This window comes from Palaemon carinicauda, chromosome 6, assembly GCF_036898095.1.
Source record: "Palaemon carinicauda isolate YSFRI2023 chromosome 6, ASM3689809v2, whole genome shotgun sequence".
Taxonomy (NCBI): domain Eukaryota; kingdom Metazoa; phylum Arthropoda; class Malacostraca; order Decapoda; family Palaemonidae; genus Palaemon; species Palaemon carinicauda.
Genome location: NC_090730.1, coordinates 162422789 through 162440860, shown reverse-complemented (window position 1 = coordinate 162440860; position 18072 = coordinate 162422789). Strand labels below are relative to the sequence as shown.

The 18072-nt window shown below is 34.0% G+C and overlaps 1 protein-coding gene and 1 long non-coding RNA gene across 2 annotated transcripts; one reads left to right on the top strand and one right to left on the bottom strand.

Annotated features, from left to right (window-relative positions):
• Positions 1 to 7986: 7986 nt before the first annotated feature.
• Positions 7987 to 8454, top strand: LOC137643316 (golgin subfamily A member 6-like protein 2). The gene has a single exon (XM_068376153.1). It carries the CDS (start codon positions 7987 to 7989, stop codon positions 8452 to 8454), a length of 468 nt encoding a protein of 155 aa, XP_068232254.1.
• A 2667-nt stretch (positions 8455 to 11121) lies between these two features.
• On the bottom strand, positions 11122 to 12506 carry LOC137642257 (uncharacterized). The gene is made up of 2 exons (XR_011044718.1): positions 12431 to 12506; positions 11122 to 11317 (listed from the first exon to the last, which is right to left on the bottom strand). It is a non-coding gene; the product is annotated as an uncharacterized lncRNA (long non-coding RNA).
• Between the last annotated feature and the right edge of the window lie 5566 nt (positions 12507 to 18072).

Here is an 18072-nt window from a genome sequence, read left to right as displayed (position 1 = left end):
TTTGTTGTCTCTGCATTTTCATTGAACATTATCTTAGTTTTACTCATACAGTATTCACTTTTAGTCCTACATTTCTGCTTTCTCTATTCAAATCTTATATCGTCTTTTGCAATTCCTCCTATGATTCACAAAACAGAACTGTGTCATCTGAAAATCTTAAGTTGTTAACATATTCCCCATTAATATCAATTTCTACATTTCTCAAATCTTAATTCTTAAAACTTCTAGGCACTCTGAATAATTTAGGGGAGATGGGGTCTCCCTGTCTAACTCCTTTCTCGATCAGAATTTTCTCACTATCTATTTAATTTTAGGTTTGCTGTACTTCCTATATAGATGTCTTCAAGTGTTCTAACATGAGTCATCTACTTCTTGTCTTTGAAGGACTTCCATTACTGTTGAAGATTTGACAGAATCAAAAGATTTCTCATTGTCTATAAAGTCCATACATAGAGGTTTGTCATGCACAGTTGATTTTCTCATTAGCTGGTTAGTTATATGGATATGGTCAGTAGTTAAGTACCCACTTCTAAATCCTGCCTGCTCTCTTGGTTGATTTAAGTCTTGCCGTCTTTTATTCTGCCAAAGAAGATCTTTGTAAATATTTTATATACTACAGAAATTAAACTTATTGGACGATAATTTTTCAGGTCTTTTATGTCTTCAATTTTGTGAATTAGTACATACATACATATACCAAGGCCCTTCCCCCAATCTTGGGGGGTAGGAACAAAGTAGTGAGGGTGAGAACTGGTGTAAGAAATTAGTTAGCAACTAGAGTTGATATGAATGTGTTGAGGTGGTTTGGCCATGGTGAGAGAATGGAAAATGGCTGTCTGCTAAAGGAGGTGATGAATGCAAGAGTTGATGGGAGAAGTACAAGAGGAAGGCCAAGGTTTGGGTGGATGGATGGAGTGAAGAAAGCTCTGGGTGATAGGAGGATAGATGTGAGAGAGGCAAGAGAGCGTGCTAGAAATAGGAATGAATGGCGAGCGATTGTGACGCAGTTCCGGTAGGCCCTGCTGCTTCCTCCGGTCGCCTTGGATGACCGCGGAGGTAACAGTAGTAGGGGATTCAGCATTATGAAGCTTCATCTGTGGTGGATAACGGGGGAGGGTGTTTTGTGGCACCCTAGCAGTACCAGCTGAACTCGGTTGAGTCCTTTGGGGGAAGTTCCTTGGTATATGTATGTATGATGCTGACAGAAAGATAAAAATTACACAATGGTTACAAAAATCAAAATATTTTGATAGAATACTAATCAGTTTAACTTTCATTTGTTTATAATCGCTTTATAATAGTTTTTGACTAAGTAAGCAAATGAAGTTTTCCTTTGATACTTAGAAAACATTTATTTTATAAGCTCTATGATAAGATGATTTTGTGACATTTGCATTACAAGTAACAAGGATATAATTTTAGTGTACATTGTGTAGGGTTACGTACGGTGAAATTTATTGCATGAACCTAAGAAATACCACCAAGTGCCATTGTTTCAATGCAGTAGAATAAAGAGGCTGTAAAAATGTCCAGTTAAGATTAGGCCTAGAATTTAGAAGCATTGGCACCTGATGGATGGCAAATGGAGATAAAAATTTAAATGTAAAGCTTTAGGTAAATTAGTTAACAAAGTTGCCGTGTAATAATTTCTTAGTTTTTTCACCAAGCAAATAAATCTCATTGGAATAATAACAAAAAGAAAATAAAAATAAAAAATTGGAATAGTATGTGGCGTGTCAAGACGACCATCTCCCCCCCCCCCACATTACTTCTTTTGTATTTTCATCTCATTTCATCTTTATTGCTCGCTCTATTCATTCCTTTTTTTTGGGGTATACAATAAAACTCTATTTCTTTTTGAGGCATAAATTCCGAATGAACAATTTAGCCAATTTCAACGATAACACTTGTTTCTTAAGTAGCCTAAAATCCTTTTCAAGTTTTACCAACTTCCTTATTATCAAAGCTACAAAATTAAGATAAGCTACTCACAGAAGATTGTTTTTATAATGGTCGAACCATTGATTATTTTTTGTTATACGAAAATAACTTGCTAAGCCTCTCTATTCAATGTATGCTATCATGAAATTCATGAACAAAGCCAGGAGAATATAGGCTTTTATAGTTTCATGCAAATTACAATAAAAGTGGATTAAAAAAAACGAAATAAAACTCTTGTTTATAGAAAGTATTAAACATGCAAATGAGAAAATCAAACCTTTAATTGTTTTTCAATAGGGAACGTTCTTACTAAATAAATAAATAAAAAACAGAAGAGAAATCCATGAAGGTATAATAAGTGGAGAAACAGAATCCATTGTTTACAAACTATAATGGAGAGATTGTTATATACTAGACTTTCCCTATCACAGAGAGCATATGAATACAACAAATGCAGCCGTTTCTAGTCCACTGCAGGACAAAGGCCTCAGACATGTCTTTATTCATGTCTGGCACAGTCTGGGGTTTGGCCAGTTTTCATCACCACGCTGGCCAGTGCGGGTTGATGATGGTAGGAGATTTTTGCCTGATCACTCAAAGCAAAAAATCCTAGTATGGGTGGCCCTGAGTATTACAGCTATGCTGATCATGGCGATAAGCAAATCCTTTCGTCCATGTTAAGGTGCCTCCCTCCACCCCCCTCAGGAGAAGTTATAAGTGGCTTAGAGAGCTCTGGAATTTTCGATCACGTCAGGACTTTGGCCATTGCATCAAATGAAGTAAGTCCTATTTGCTTTTACAAAAGGGCTCGTCCTAAGATCTGGTATCTGGACCGTTGTCCTTAGTCACATTTGTTTTTCAAAAGTGCTCTGCCTAACTTCCAGTAGCTGGACCGTGGTCCTAAGTTATATTTGCTTTTCAAAAGTGCGCTGACTAAGTTCCAGTATCTGAACCGTGGTCCTAAGTTATATTTGCTTTTCAAAAGTGCTCTGACTAAGTTCCAGTATCTGGACCGTGGTCCTAAGTTATATTTGCTTTTCAAAAGTGCTCTGACAAAGTTCCAGTAGCTGGACCGTGGTCCTAAGTCATATTTGCTTTTAAAAAGTGCTCTAAGTTCCAGTATCTGGACCGTGATCCTAAGTCATATTTGCTTTTCAAAAGTGCTCTGCCTAACTTCCAGTATCTGGACCGTGGTCCTAAGTCATATTTGCTTTTAAAAAGTGCTCTGACTAAGTTCCAGTATCTGGACCGTGATCCTAAGTCATATTTGCTTTTCAAAAGTGCTCTAAGTTCTAGAATCTGGACCGTGGTCCTAAGTTACATTTGCTTTTCAAAAGTGTGCTGACTAAGTTCCAGTATCTGGACCGTGATCCTAAGTCATATTTGCTTTTCAAAAGTGCTCTAAGTTCTAGAATCTGGACCGTGGTCCTAAGTTACATTTGCTTTTCAAAAGTGCGCTGACTAAGTTCCAGTATCTGGACCGTGATCCTAAGTCATATTTGCTTTTCAAAAGTGCTCCAAGTTCTAGAATCTGGACCGTGGTCCTAAGTTACATATGCTTTTCAAAAGTGCGCTGACTAAGTTCCAGTATCTGGACCGTGATCCTAAGTCATATTTGCTTTTCAAAAGTGCTCCAAGTTCTAGAATCTGGACCGTGGTCCTAAGTTACATTTGCTTTTCAAAAGTGCGCTGACTAAGTTCCAGTATCTGGACCGTGACCCTAAGTCATATTTGCTTTTCAAAAGTGCTCTAAGTTCTAGAATCTGGACCGTGGTCCTAAGTTACATTTGCTTTTCAAAAGTGCGCTGACTAAGTTCCAGTATCTGGACCGTGATCCTAAGTCATATTTGCTTTTCAAAAGTGCTCGTCTTAAGTTACAGAATCTGGACCGTGGTCCTAACAGGAAGAAGAATCAGGAATCCACTGTTATAAATCAAACAAAATTAATTCATCTGATGGATAATTAAAGAGACTTTTATAGACAAAACTATCTTGAATCCAATCAGAATAAAATAAATCTGTTTGATAATTCTAGGTTTAGACGTCAACTTGAAGACTAGCCACAAAGAATATAGAAACAGCGAGAATGTACCTGGAAGAAACTAGGTCCAGCTTAAATACTCTCTCTCTCTCTCTCTCTCTCTCTCTCTCTCTCTCTCTCTCTCTCTCTCTCTCTCTCTCTCTCTATATATATATATATATATATATATATATATATATATATACATATATATATACTGTATATATATATATATATATATATATATATATATATATATATATATATATATATAAATTCTTTGTAGCTGATGTTCCCTCTCTCCTTTTTGGCAGAGACCGGGAGCAATACATTTGTCGGAATATAAGTGAGTTGAAGACTTTTTTGTTTCTTTCATGGCTTTTTTATGAAACACACACATATAGGTAGATAGAGAGATAAATAGAAAATTATTTAGAAAGATAGATATAATAATGAAGATGTGTGAAAAACTTTCTTAACATAATAACGTGAGAAAACTATAATAATGTCAACAATTCCATGAGTGCTGAATGTGTCATAAACATTATGTAGGTTTACAATACATTTCTAGTAAAACCATAGACTGTAAAATAAATGTTCTGATATTTAAGAAGAATATTTTGATAATTATAAACTCAATCTTTATAGCAACCTAATTTTTAATACAAATTAAACTTTCCAGAAACTTAGGCTGTATAAAAACGACTCAGAATTGTTTTTATTGTTTATTATAAAGTGAAATATCTATAATTGCAACGTTTGAAAATCAGAATATGTATTTTCCAAAATTTCTGATAATGGTAAAACCCCATCGTAGATGGCGCCACGTACAGTGTAGAGAGCCACCAAATCATGGATACCATAGACCTTTTGTATGACTTCGTTTCTCAGATGTCCTTGGCTGTAGAACCGAATTGAATTCTGAAAAATAAGCCTCTAAAGTTCACTTATGGACTGGTGGCAACGACTAGGTACTTCAATAACTTGTAAGTAAAATATGAGTTTTGATATCTGGTTTATAATCTTTGACAAGGTGCAGTTTTTTAAGTGTCCTAGCAATTGGGGAAATTTATAGGTTTTGGACCAGTGCATACCAGAATTTTGGGCAAATACTATTCAAAAACTAGTCGGCTTCATTCACGGTTTATAATCTTTGACAAGGTGCAGTTTCTCATGGTCCTAGCAATTGGGGAAATTTATAGGTATTGGGCCAGTGCAGACCAGAATTTTGGGCAAATACTCCTCAGAAACCAGGCTTTGCTTCATTCGCTTCTTGACAAATGGATGTTAGCCAATGTCTAGTTTAATCCCTGTGGAAGTTGATAATTTCCGTTTGCTTTGATTTCATGAGTTTGGTGCAAAAAATAAGAATTTTAGGTGTAGAAAATATGGCCGCAAGGTATTTTCTTTAACAATAATAGTTTATATTTTTAGATTGAAGTTCTCGTGGGAGAATATATTTTGTTAGCCAAACCAGATTTTAATAGTTAAAGCAGTTCCAATGTCGTTTGTCCCAAGTGCTCTTGCTGTTTCTTAGGCCAGGCTAAGAATCCTAAGTTCGAATTTTTTGTGGTGTAGAAAATATGGCCGCAAGGTATTTTCTGTTACAATATTGTATTTTTGGACTGAACTTCTCGTGGAAGAATATATTTTGTTGGCTAAACCAGTAATAGTTAAAGCAGTTCCATTGGTTGTCCCAAGTGAGCTTTTCTTTTTTTTATGCCAGGCTAAAAATCTCAAGTTCGATGCCCTTAGTTCCACGAATAATATTAGTGCCTCGTTCAAGGTTAACACAGGGCTTCATTATAGTAGAATAGCATAATTTTACCGGTTCTTTTTTTTATTCTGAAGCTTTTTTGCGCATATACTCACATTGTGAATTCCACTTCAGCTTAAAGTGTGTAATTGCTTTGATCGAAGATAAAATTGAGTTTAGAGCCAAAGAAATTTTCTAGAGGTAGTGAACCGGACAAAAAGGAAGTAGGATATCCAGACTGAGCCAGTTTTACCATCTTGGTATAGTAATTGAACGGCAGGAATTATATAGTGTGACTGGTATTGTTAAGGCCAAAAATATATTTAATTTAAAATAAGCTTCCATTAATCGGGTTTGTAATCTAATTTTAGCCAAGTAATTCAATTAAATTTGCTTTAGAGCCTGTTTTACATCTTGGTATAGTCATTGAACGAAAGGAATTATATAGTGGGACAGGTATAGATAAGGCTAAAAGTATTTAATTTGACATAGATTTGTCTTCCATTACCGGGGTTTAGAATATTTTTTTCAACAAATTCTTAATTTAATCAAATTTGCTTTAGAAGTTTTTAGCTTTAGCGTACCTGTTAAAGAAGTTTATATCATTCTGTAGAGCATTGGTTATTGGAACTTAAATTCGTTGCCTGGGAATATAATTGAAGCCTCAAAGGTCCTATAAAATGTCCTCTTGAACAAGAGAGCTGACCTTAGTTTTATTAAGGACGTTCATTTTTAGTTAGTGGCTTTGAAGGCGCTTAATCGATGTTTTTACATAGTTTTCAAAATGGTTCATTTGTCAAAATCTAAACAATTAAAGATTTAATTTTTTTGTTCGAGTGAGTCTTTGTTTTAAAGTAAAGGCTTTAGTTGCAAAATGGTTCATTTGTCAAAATCTTAATAACAATTAACGATTTCATTTTTGTTAAGTGGATCTTCTGGAGCAGTTTTCAAGTAAAGGGCTTTAGTGGCAAAAGGGTTCATTTGTCAAAGTCTTAATAATAATTAATTTAATTTTTGTTCGAGTGAATCATCCTGTGCAGTTTTCAAGTAAAGGGCTTTGGAGTGGAGGACTTTAGAGCTGAGTGGAGGACTTATATAAAATTTGTAAAACACTATAAAGTTATCCGGCCTCTGGATTGTAAATTGTCTGCTGGAGAGATTTAGATAACTTTGGTTCTTTAATTTTGATTAAGTGAATGCTATTTGGGGGATCCACAACCTGGGAATTATTGATGACTTTAGTATTGTATATTTATCTAGTTAGATAATTCTTATTAATTTTGTGGGACTTTGAAGCATTTTAAAATAAAGCAGCATTGGTTTAAAGGTGTTCTCCAAACTTTGGTTCAACTTGTATAAAATTTTGATTTCACTTAGTTAGATGATCTAGTTCTTGCGACTCACTTTTGCATACGTTAATTTTTGTTACCTTAAAATTTTGATTTCAGTTACATAATCCAGTTCTTGACTAATTTTTTGCATACGTTTTCTTACCTTAAGCAACAAACTCTAACTGGAATTTGAGTTTATAATGTGAAATATTTAATTTTTGTATCTTAGACACGTCCAATTTTTATTACCCAAAGTATAGTCTGTAAGAAAACTTCTTTTTGTGAATTTATAAAATCATGATTAGTTACTTTGCTTAGTCCCTGTATTTTATTAAATGGAATTTTCATCTAGGGTTTTATCTGTTCTAGTATTTATATCCAGTAGGTCTTAAGTAACGTGTAAATTTGACAAGGTAAAAAATATTACCAAAATGTCAATTTTTACTCATTTCTACTTTTACACAAAAGATAGTTTCAAAGAAATGAGTACTAATAAATGTTAATAGAATTAAGATACTAAATGTTGCAAAGTATAGTAAGCCAGTTACAAATGGAGCCTTCGTTAAGATAGTCTTATCGTTTACATTTGTCATTTTTATGCGCATACTGATCATTAATTGTCCCTTTTAATTGTTGAGGATTAAAGTTTATATACTTTATAGTAGTAACTTATCATTGATTCGTTGACTTGAATTTAGTTCTTAAACTGCTGCCGATTTATTTGCTGATAATCAAATTTTCACTTTTACAGGAGATCCATGAAGTTTTGATGATGAAGATGGCTTCACCGTACAAGTGCATGAAAGTTTTTGCAAGAAAATTAGAAGATGGAGGAGGATAGTGATAAAAAGTACTGGTATAAAAGTACAATCATCTTTTTGGAGGCAACTATTGGTAATATACTCTGAAGACATGAAATTGGAGCGAAGAGATAAGAAATGCTGTTGGAGAGCAGAGATGAGAAATACTATTGGAGAGCAGAGAAAAGACTAGAAATGCTGTTTGAGAGCAGAGAAGAAAAGACGAGAAATGGAGGAGTGCAGAGAAGACGAGAAATGCTGTTGGAGAGCAGAGAAATGCTGTTGGAGCGCAGAGAAGAAAAGACCAGAAATGCTGTTGGAGAGCAGAGAAGAAAAGACGAGAAATGCTGTTGGAGCGCAGAGAAGAAAAGACCAGAAATGCTGTTGGAGAGCAGAGAAGAAAAGACGAGAAATGCTGTTGGAGCGCAGAGAAGAAAAGACGAGAAATGGAGGAGTGCAGAGAAGACGAGAAATGCTGTTGGAGAGCAGAGAAATGCTGTTGGAGCGCAGAGAAGAAAAGAAGAGAAATGCTGTTGGAGCGCAGAGAAAAGAAGACTAGAAATGCTGTTGGAGAGCAGAGAAGAGAAAACGAGAAATGCTGTTTGAGAGCAGAGAAGAAAAGACGAGAAATGCTGTTTGAGAGCAGAGAAGAAAAGACGAGAAATGCTGTTGGAGAGCAGAGAAGAAAAGACGAGAAATGCTGTTGGAGCGTAGAGAAGAGAAATACTGTTGGAGAGCAGAGATGAGATATACTATTGCAGCGCAGAGAAGGAAAGACGAAAAACACTGTTGTAGTGCAGAGAAGAATAGTTACGCTGAACATATAAGAAAAAAGCAGTTATAAATATATATACTACAGTATATATATTTATAACTGCGTTTTAGCATTATTATTTTACAGGATGTATTGTTAAAAGGATATTAATAAAATTTATTGTATAGTTACTGTCTTCTTTACTTATCCAGCAATTACATGATTTGTATACTATTTAATTTTTGTTGTTCAGGGCTTCTTCCAAGTGTAGCAACCCACATTTTGATTGTAGCATCTATTTTAAGTTACGTGAAACATACATCTTGACTTAGTCCATCACAGTCCATCACGGTTGAAACAGTCATAGTCCATCATGGTCATCTCACTCTAAAGTTGAAGTCATCTCTCATAGCTGGATACTCCCATCTTTTACCTGTAAAAGATGGAATGCTGTTAGTATCATCTAATTGTATGGACACACAAGCTGGAAATATGTTACCCACACAGTGGTAATGTTCAAACATTTTGCAGTGTATCTGAAGGATATCTTAACATTTTGATAAGCACAAAATTTCCACGCATAAATCAAAATTAAGCAGGGAAGTTGCATAATAAGTTTAGTAAGTCTCTTACGTACAATAGACTAATACTTTCCAAAATAACTTCTTTCATTAGTTGGCTAAAAATAATAATTCAGTCTTCTATTCTGATGCCTAGGAAATTATTAACACTCCAGCTGCTTAAATTATTTTACATTGGCTGCCTTAGAGATTTCCAAGGCAGAAATAACTATCAGCAGCCTAAAATAATATCAATCAGCGGCGTAAAAAACTAGCTACCTAAAAGATTATTCCGCACCAACCTGCCGAAATCTATTTACTCCCATGCCTTTAGTTATTTTAAAATCTGTTCGACAAAATGCACAATACTAACCTTAATTGTAACTGGTCATTTGTTTCTTAAGCTTCAAGTTGTCAGAGTACCTGCCTGATCAGTTTACCACTAGATCAGGCTGATTGCTTATAGTGTCATTGTAATAGATAAGGCTGCTTGCTTATACAGTCATTATAGATCAGGCTGCTTGCATATACTATCATGGTTTGCAGTAACCTACACTCCATTATTTCAATGTTCAATTTACTGCGGCTGGTTTCTTTCAAATCATCCTTTATCACCCAAGAAGCTGTCGGAAAAGTTGGATAATTAGAAATAGAAAAAGGCTTTAGTCTAAAAAATACAAAGTTTGAGAAATTAACTTTTAAAGTACGTAAAGCTAAAAAAGTTAACTAAACATAACGCTCAATTCAGACTAACACCAGTGAGTAATACCTCAGTACAGACCTAATTCAGACATTATTAGAACAAAACTAATAGTATTGCAGTAAATTGCTTATTTCTTGGGAAATAGAAAAATGCATTAAATACACCCACAGTAGTAGATATTGTATCATGCACCTCATAGCATTAGAAAAATATTCTTTAGGTATCAATTCAATAACTGAATTTATGGTGCCTGATATTTAATATACTAATGAGACAAGCCTCAACACTAATTAGCAAGTGATTACGACTGCAGGATTAGTCTAGAATTATTTCTACGAAGAGTAACCCTAGTTTTAAATGACCCTTTTATGATTATGACCACAGTTCTCGCACCTAAAACACTTAGACGGCTCTAAAAGCTTAGCTTTTACAGACTGGAATATGAATAATATCTGCACGGCTAAGAGTTTCAATTTTTGGTTAGCTTATTATTCCGTGAAATGGGATCTAACTACTTAATGAAAGACTTCCATTACAGAGCAATGTGTCAACAGTTAAGAGTGAATTTTAACTATGAGAAGTCAACTAAAAAGAATTAGATTTGTTAGCTAGAACACACTAATATTACCCCAAAAAATTTATATCCTGAACCATAAATTTTCCTTAACCTTAATTTCCCGTCAACTTCAGATATAATTTCAAACTTTCTGTAGAGATTCCCCCCAAAGGCCATTATGCTGTAGCTTTTCATGAACTATATCTGAACACTGTACAGTATCGGGTTTTCTTTAGTTAAAATAAACTGACCAAGAGAAAAACCAGTCCACCTACAGTTATATCTTAAAAAAAGCGTTATTCTGTTTACATAAAAATTACTATTACATAGAGTTCGATTTTAGTTTGTTGCACAATAGAGTTTCAGATTCCTTAAGGGAGTCATTTCATTCAATTTTTCAGGAAAATTCATTGCAAATGCTATTAATACATTAATGCATGATGCCTTTTATTCACGATATTTTTTCTGTTTTAAATTCTTTTTCCAAAAGATTTTTTCAACCACTTAATAGTCTTAAAGTGAAAAAATCCTAATTCTGTTGTAAAAAGCTCTAGTAAAGCTAACCTCGTGTATTTTACAATCATGATAGAGTCTTACTATAAAGAATAAGGTTTTAAGCCTTCAATACATTTCAATGAAAATATTTTAGAATTATTCTTATGCAATAAATATTCTATGAAATGATTAAAGAAAAAATAAGGAAACTTTATAGTTTACTGAACCATAAAACTTACAAAATTTACAGAAATTTTAAGATCACAGGTCTTCAAATTCCACTAGCAATTTCACTGGCAATGACATATCAATTTAGCAGTTTTCAGACATCAAGCGAAGTAGGTTTAACATGCCATGGGTTTTAGTTCTGGAGGTGGCAAGCCCTGGAATCCGGCAGTGATCTGAAAATTACGATTCGAAGATTATTAAATTTGCCTACCAATTTACAGTATTTTAAATCCCATGCTTTTATTTATAAGTGACCTGAATATGATTAGATATGATCTGAATGCATAATAAAGTATATTGCCAAAATTTTGTATAATAGTTATGGGCAACCTATCTAGGGCTTGACAATAGTTAAGTATTCGTCAGGCAAAGTCATCCATCACAGTATTACAGGGTACTGAGGTAGTCTATTCTAAAAAGCATATCAATCACTCAACACCAAGCTGTAATACTCTATTGCATATTGTCGATTGCCCAGAGTTGTTCTCTCTAAGATTATTTTAAGATCCTTTGTCAAAAGCCTGGGTAAAATTGGCAGTAGACAGTGACTTACCAATCTGACTCCCCAACTAGATTCTCGGTTCATGTACCCCTATGACTTCAAGTTATTCTAAAAGATACTCATCTCCATATTGACAGTTTTGTTATTGCATTTAATTTACACAATCAGGAAGCAAATAACATTTACATTACATTCATCACTGCTACGAATGTTCACATATTTGTGATAGATATAATCCTATCAAAACTGCCTTTTCCAGTTTTGTATGTGGGGGCAAATAGTTAATGTAATTTCATTTACACGTTTTTAATTTAAGCTTTAATTTCACTAGGGACAGCAATAGCTCAGAGAGGCACAGTTGATATGTTTACATTACATGGCAGTACACTACCACTATACATTTAAATTCCAATGTCAAAAAATTAGAAACTTAATTAACTAGGCATATGGTTCAGTCTTCATTGCAAACAACGAACTTTAGAAGACATTTTAATACTGCGAATCCACCAAATCAAACCTTATTTGCCATCATTACAATCCTTCAAGCCTGCTGATTAAGAAATATTTCATATTACCGTGCTATAAAGTAGAGATTATACATGTCTAGCCGCTTCTGAACAAATTTTCCAATAGTCTACCAAGGATATAAAAATTTCAAAAACTAGATCTGATAAAAATAGCTTTTGGTATCTAAAGAATATAATACTGCGTAAACAGTTCTTTTAGAAATAAATTCTTACTGCAATTCAAATGTTAAAATCTACAAATAAATCATGAAAATTACCTGGAAATCATATTTGAGCTGCCAGTTCCTCTTCACATGGAAGAATCAAGTCTCCATAATGCTCAAGGTTCCACCTGTAAAACAAAGTTTGTTAAAATATTGAAAGGCTAAAAAAGTATTTCAGAACTCACGTACCTATTAAAAATATGCAAAGTAGATATTTAAGTATTGCAGAAGTGCATATAAGGTATAATGCTTAAAATTAAATATAAGTTTTTATAACTGATTAAATTTTATTCATGGAAGGTGTGCCCTATGTCCCAGTACTGAGGGAGAGAAGACCATTCATTCAAATACTTTAAGATATATGAATTGGTTTTTAAATTTTGTTTCGTCATTCATCGTAATACAAAAATTACCGTAAACAAAAACCGATTAACAGTAATGAAACAATCAAAATACTAAAAGACTGGTTTTGTTTGCCATTACTTCCCGACGAATAACAAAAACTGTTTTCCATCCCATTTTCTATGGAAGTTGTTCGTGGCAGTGTTTGGAGTTTTATTCAGTTTTACAAATACCTCGTTAATTGAGCTTATGAGTTATTGGTTTTTGCTTCGTCTTTTTATCAAGAGCTTAAGGACACTTTCTAATTCGGGCGATTGTCAATGACTGAATACTCAAGACTTTATTAGAAGATCGAAACTCAATTTTGAAAAAAAAATATTCTCGTGTAGTGGCAAGAAAATGATAGCATTGCTATTCACTAATTTTAGAAAATGAAGCAAATACTCAATTGTAATAAATGCATGGAAATAAGGGAAAGTACGTTAATCCAAATAAAATTCGAAACTTAAGAATCTATGCCAACTATTAAAAGACAATATCAAGTCAAATTTAAAGAATTTAAGGCTTAAAACTGCACTTTTTACAACTTCAGTTCCCCTCATGATAGGAATGTCACAAACAGAAAAGCAAAAACTATGGGAAATTTACAACCGTTTTGCAGTTCATACAAAAATCAATCATGATTTATCTATTGCACATATGACAATCAAACACCTAATATAAAAATTGCTTCCGATCATAATTAAAAAACACCAAGCTAAATTTTATATTTTCAGTGAATTAGAAATTTTTATCATGTATAGGTAATTTAGATATATTAAACATTGCAATTTAATGGCTCCAAATTATTATTAATTGCTAAGATACAACCATAGTTGGAAAAGCAGGATGTTATAAGCCCAGGGGCTCCAACAGGGAAAAAAAGTTCAGTGAGGAAAGGAAGCATGGAAAAAATATTCAAAGAATAGTAACAAAAATTTCCAATACAAACTAGGAAAACTAACGAGAGGAAGAAAATAGTATGCCCGAGTGTACCCTCAAGCTAGAGAAACTAGTAATATAGAATATCTTGCACAGCTAAATTGAAGGATTCATACTATAGTTTGCTCTGCGTGGTTCATTAATTTCAACAGGCTTGTATAAGTCTTACAAGCGGCACATTCCGATTTCGGTTATACAAGCAATAGCTATATAGTGAAAGGAGCCAATTATAAATAAATATCCGAAATAGACTATACAGTTTGTAGTGTAAACGCTAATTAAAGTCAGTTGCTAGTGTAAATAACGCCAATTAAAGTCAGTTGCTAGTGTAAACTATAAGTGTCTTCAAAATATAACCTATAAACAATAAGAATCCAATTTTCGCCTATTTGAAAGTTAACAGACCCTCTGCAGATTGGGACAGCTTTTCAAAAATATTAAACTTTTCGAAGTGAAATATTTCTAGCATGACAAAACTGAAAACTACGTGCTCCAAACTTCAAGTCTATGATGTGTTTATAAATTTCTTTTAAAGCCATTTCGTACTGATTTAAGGCCCGGAACTGAACAAGAAAAACGCTATCACAACAAAAGTTAAAACTCTGGGCAAGGATGTTGGACAGATTTTATTCTAGAAATAACTGTAAGGAGTACGAGTTACTGGAAAAAATTTACAGAACCAAACTATCCTATGCTGTGAAATTCCGTCAAACATTTTAATTTCATAATAAAATTACCAAGATATTTACGAGAAACTTACCTTACGTACTACCAAACTTAAGGATAAAGACCAGCTTAACTGACACGGCAGTTATAACCCTGACTTAACATGTGCGGGGAGTAAAAATCTCATGCTAGAACAAGGCTAAGATATCAAAGTTAAATATTTCAAATGGAGCTATGCATATCTAAAGAAATAGGCATTTTTTAAAGTGACTAAGTTGGCTGAAGTTAGGAGTTATGCTTTTAACACCTAGCAAATCTTACATTAAGTGATTATCAATATACATTTATTTACCCAATTAGTGAAACAAGATATTAGCCTGAATATTATATATCCAAGTATTACAAGGATGCTCGCAAACATTAAAATGAGAGATTTTCCAAATATTATGTAATGTTACGAGCAAGAGTTAAAACTTGTGAGCACGTATCTTTCAATACATTAGGCTGGATCAACGCAGTGAAGATCTATAAAAGTATCAAAATGGTGTCTACAAACTTTCTTCGCAGAATCTCGTAAATCCTTATTATTACAAGCTAAGCTATAAGCAGGAAGCTATAAGCCTAAGGGCTCCAACAGGGAAAATACCCTTGTGAGGAAAGGAAATAAACTAAATTAATAAACAATTAAAATATTTAAACAGAATAAATCTCAAAATATAAACTTGGAGAAAAATAAAGCAGCTAAATAAGAGAATAATGCCCAAGTGCTCTCTCAAGCAAGAGATAGCTAGCCCAAGACAGTGGAAGACCATGGCACAGTCTGACACCACCCAAGACTAGAGAACAATGGTTTGATTTTGGAGTATTAAAATCTAAAGAATATCTAGCATAACAGTTAAACCTAAATTCTAGTCAATATTTTATAATAGAATTAACCAAATATCTTAGCACGAACGAGCATTGTTAAGACAGCTTTAATTTTTTTCCCATCTCCAACTACAGGTAGAATAGAAGTTCTCTCCCCCCTACACTATGAATATTCAATTTAATTCCGTACGGATTCCTAGTCTTTATTAAATAACTAATTTGGTTTCTCCATTCTAGAACTTTGATACTAAGGAAATAACCTATTGCAAATACCAATTAGTTACTCCCAAGTAAAGTTTCCCCATACCCCGAATGAAGTATCAGACATATCATGGGCTCTAACCTCGTGTAAAGGAACACTTATCTTGGGAGGCTGGACCTTAGACTATAGCTCTTAAGGCTTAGCAACGATCACACAGTATGCTATAGGCAATCAAAAACTGGAGTAATGAATAATGAATAACATACCGAACCAATTATAAATTCATAGCCTTGCATACCACAATCTAAAACACTGTCCTAAGCAGTAGACATTCTACAAAACTGGAGTAATGAATAATGAATAACATACCTAACCAATTAGAAATTCATAGCCTTGCATACCACAACCTAAAACACTGTCCTAAGCAGTAGACATTCTACAAAACTGGAGTAATGAATAATGAATAACATACCGAAACAATTAGAAATTCATAGCCTTGCATACCACAACCTAAAACACTGTCCTAAGTAGTAGAATTTCTACAAAACTGGCGTAATGAATAATTAATAACATACCGAACCAATTAAAAATTTATAGCCTTGCATACCACAACCTAAAGCACTGTCCTAAGCAGTAGACTTTCTACAAAACTGGCGTAATGAATAGTGAATAACATACCGAACCAATTAGAAATTTATAGCCTTGCATACCATAACCTAAAACACTGTCCTAAGCAGTAGACTTTCTACAAAACTGGATTAATGAATAATGAAAAACGTACCGAACCAATTAGAAATTCATAGCCTTGCATACCACAACCTAAAGCACTGTCCTAAGCAGTAGACTTTCTACAAAACTGGAGTAATGAATAATGAATAACATACCACCAATTAGAAATTCATAGCCTTGCATACCACAAACTAAAGCACTGTCCTAAGCAGTAGACTTTCTACAAAACTAGAGTAATGAATAATGAATAACGTACCGAACCGATTAGAAATTCACAGCCTTGCATACCACAACCTAAAACACTGTCCTAAGCAGTAGACTTTCTACAAAACTGGCGTAATGAATAATGAATAACATACTGAACCAATTAGAAATTCATAGCCTTGCATACCACAACCTAAAGCACTGTCCTAAGCAGTAGACTTTCTACAAAACTGGAGTAATGAATAATGAATAACATACTGAACCAATTAGAAATTCATAGCCTCGCATACCACAACCTAAAGCACTGTCCTAAGCAGTAGACTTTCAACAAAACTGGCGTAATGAATAGTGAATAACATACCGAACCAATTAGAAATTTATAGCCTTGCATACCATAACCTAAAACACTGTCCTAAGCAGTAGACTTTCTACAAAACTGGATTAATGAATAATGAAAAACGTACCGAACCAATTAGAAATTCATAGCCTTGCATACCACAACCTAAAGCACTGTCCTAAGCAGTAGACTTTCTACAAAACTGGAGTAATGAATAATGAATAACATACCACCAATTAGAAATTCATAGCCTTGCATACCACAAACTAAAGCACTGTCCTAAGCAGTAGACTTTCTACAAAACTAGAGTAATGAATAATGAATAACGTACCGAACCGATTAGAAATTCACAGCCTTGCATACCACAACCTAAAACACTGTCCTAAGCAGTAGACTTTCTACAAAACTGGCGTAATGAATAGTGAATAACATACCGAACCAATTAGAAATTCATAGCCTTGCATACCACAACCTAAAGCACTGTCCTAAGCAGTAGACTTTCTACAAAACTGGAGTAATGAATAATGAATAACATACTGAACCAATTAGAAATTCATAGCCTCGCATACCACAACCTAAAGCACTGTCCTAAGCAGTAGACTTTCAACAAAACTGGAGTAATTAATAATGAATAACATACCGAACCAATTAGAAATTCATAGCCTTGCATACCACAACCTAAAGCCCTGTCCTAAGCAGTAGACTTTCTACAAAACTGGAGTAATGAATAATGAATAACATACCGAACCAATTAGAAATTCATAGCCTTGCATACCACAACCTAAAGCACTGTCCTAAGCAGTAGACTTTCTACAAAACTGGAGAAATGAATAATGAATAACATAATGAACCAATTAGAAATTCATAGCCTTGCATACCACAACCTAAAACACTGTCCTAAGCAGTAGACTTTCTACAAAACTGGCGTAATGAATAATGAATAACATACCGAACCAATTAGAAATTCATAGCCTTGCATACCACAACCTAAAGCACTGTCCTAAGCAGTAGACTTTCAACAAAACTGAAGTAATGAATAATGAATAACATACCGAACCAATTAGAAATTCATAGCCTTGCATACCACAACCTAAAGCACTGTCCTAAGCAGTAGACTTTCTACAAAACTGGAGTAATGAATAATGAATACCATACCACCAATTAGAAATTCATAGCCTTGCATACCACAAACTAAAGCACTGTCCTAAGCAGTAGACTTTCTACAAAACTAGAGTAATGAATAATGAATAACGTACCGAACCGATTAGAAATTCACAGCCTTGCATACCACAACCTAAAACACTGTCCTAAGCAGTAGACTTTCTACAAAACTGGCGTAATGAATAGTGAATAACATACCGAACCAAT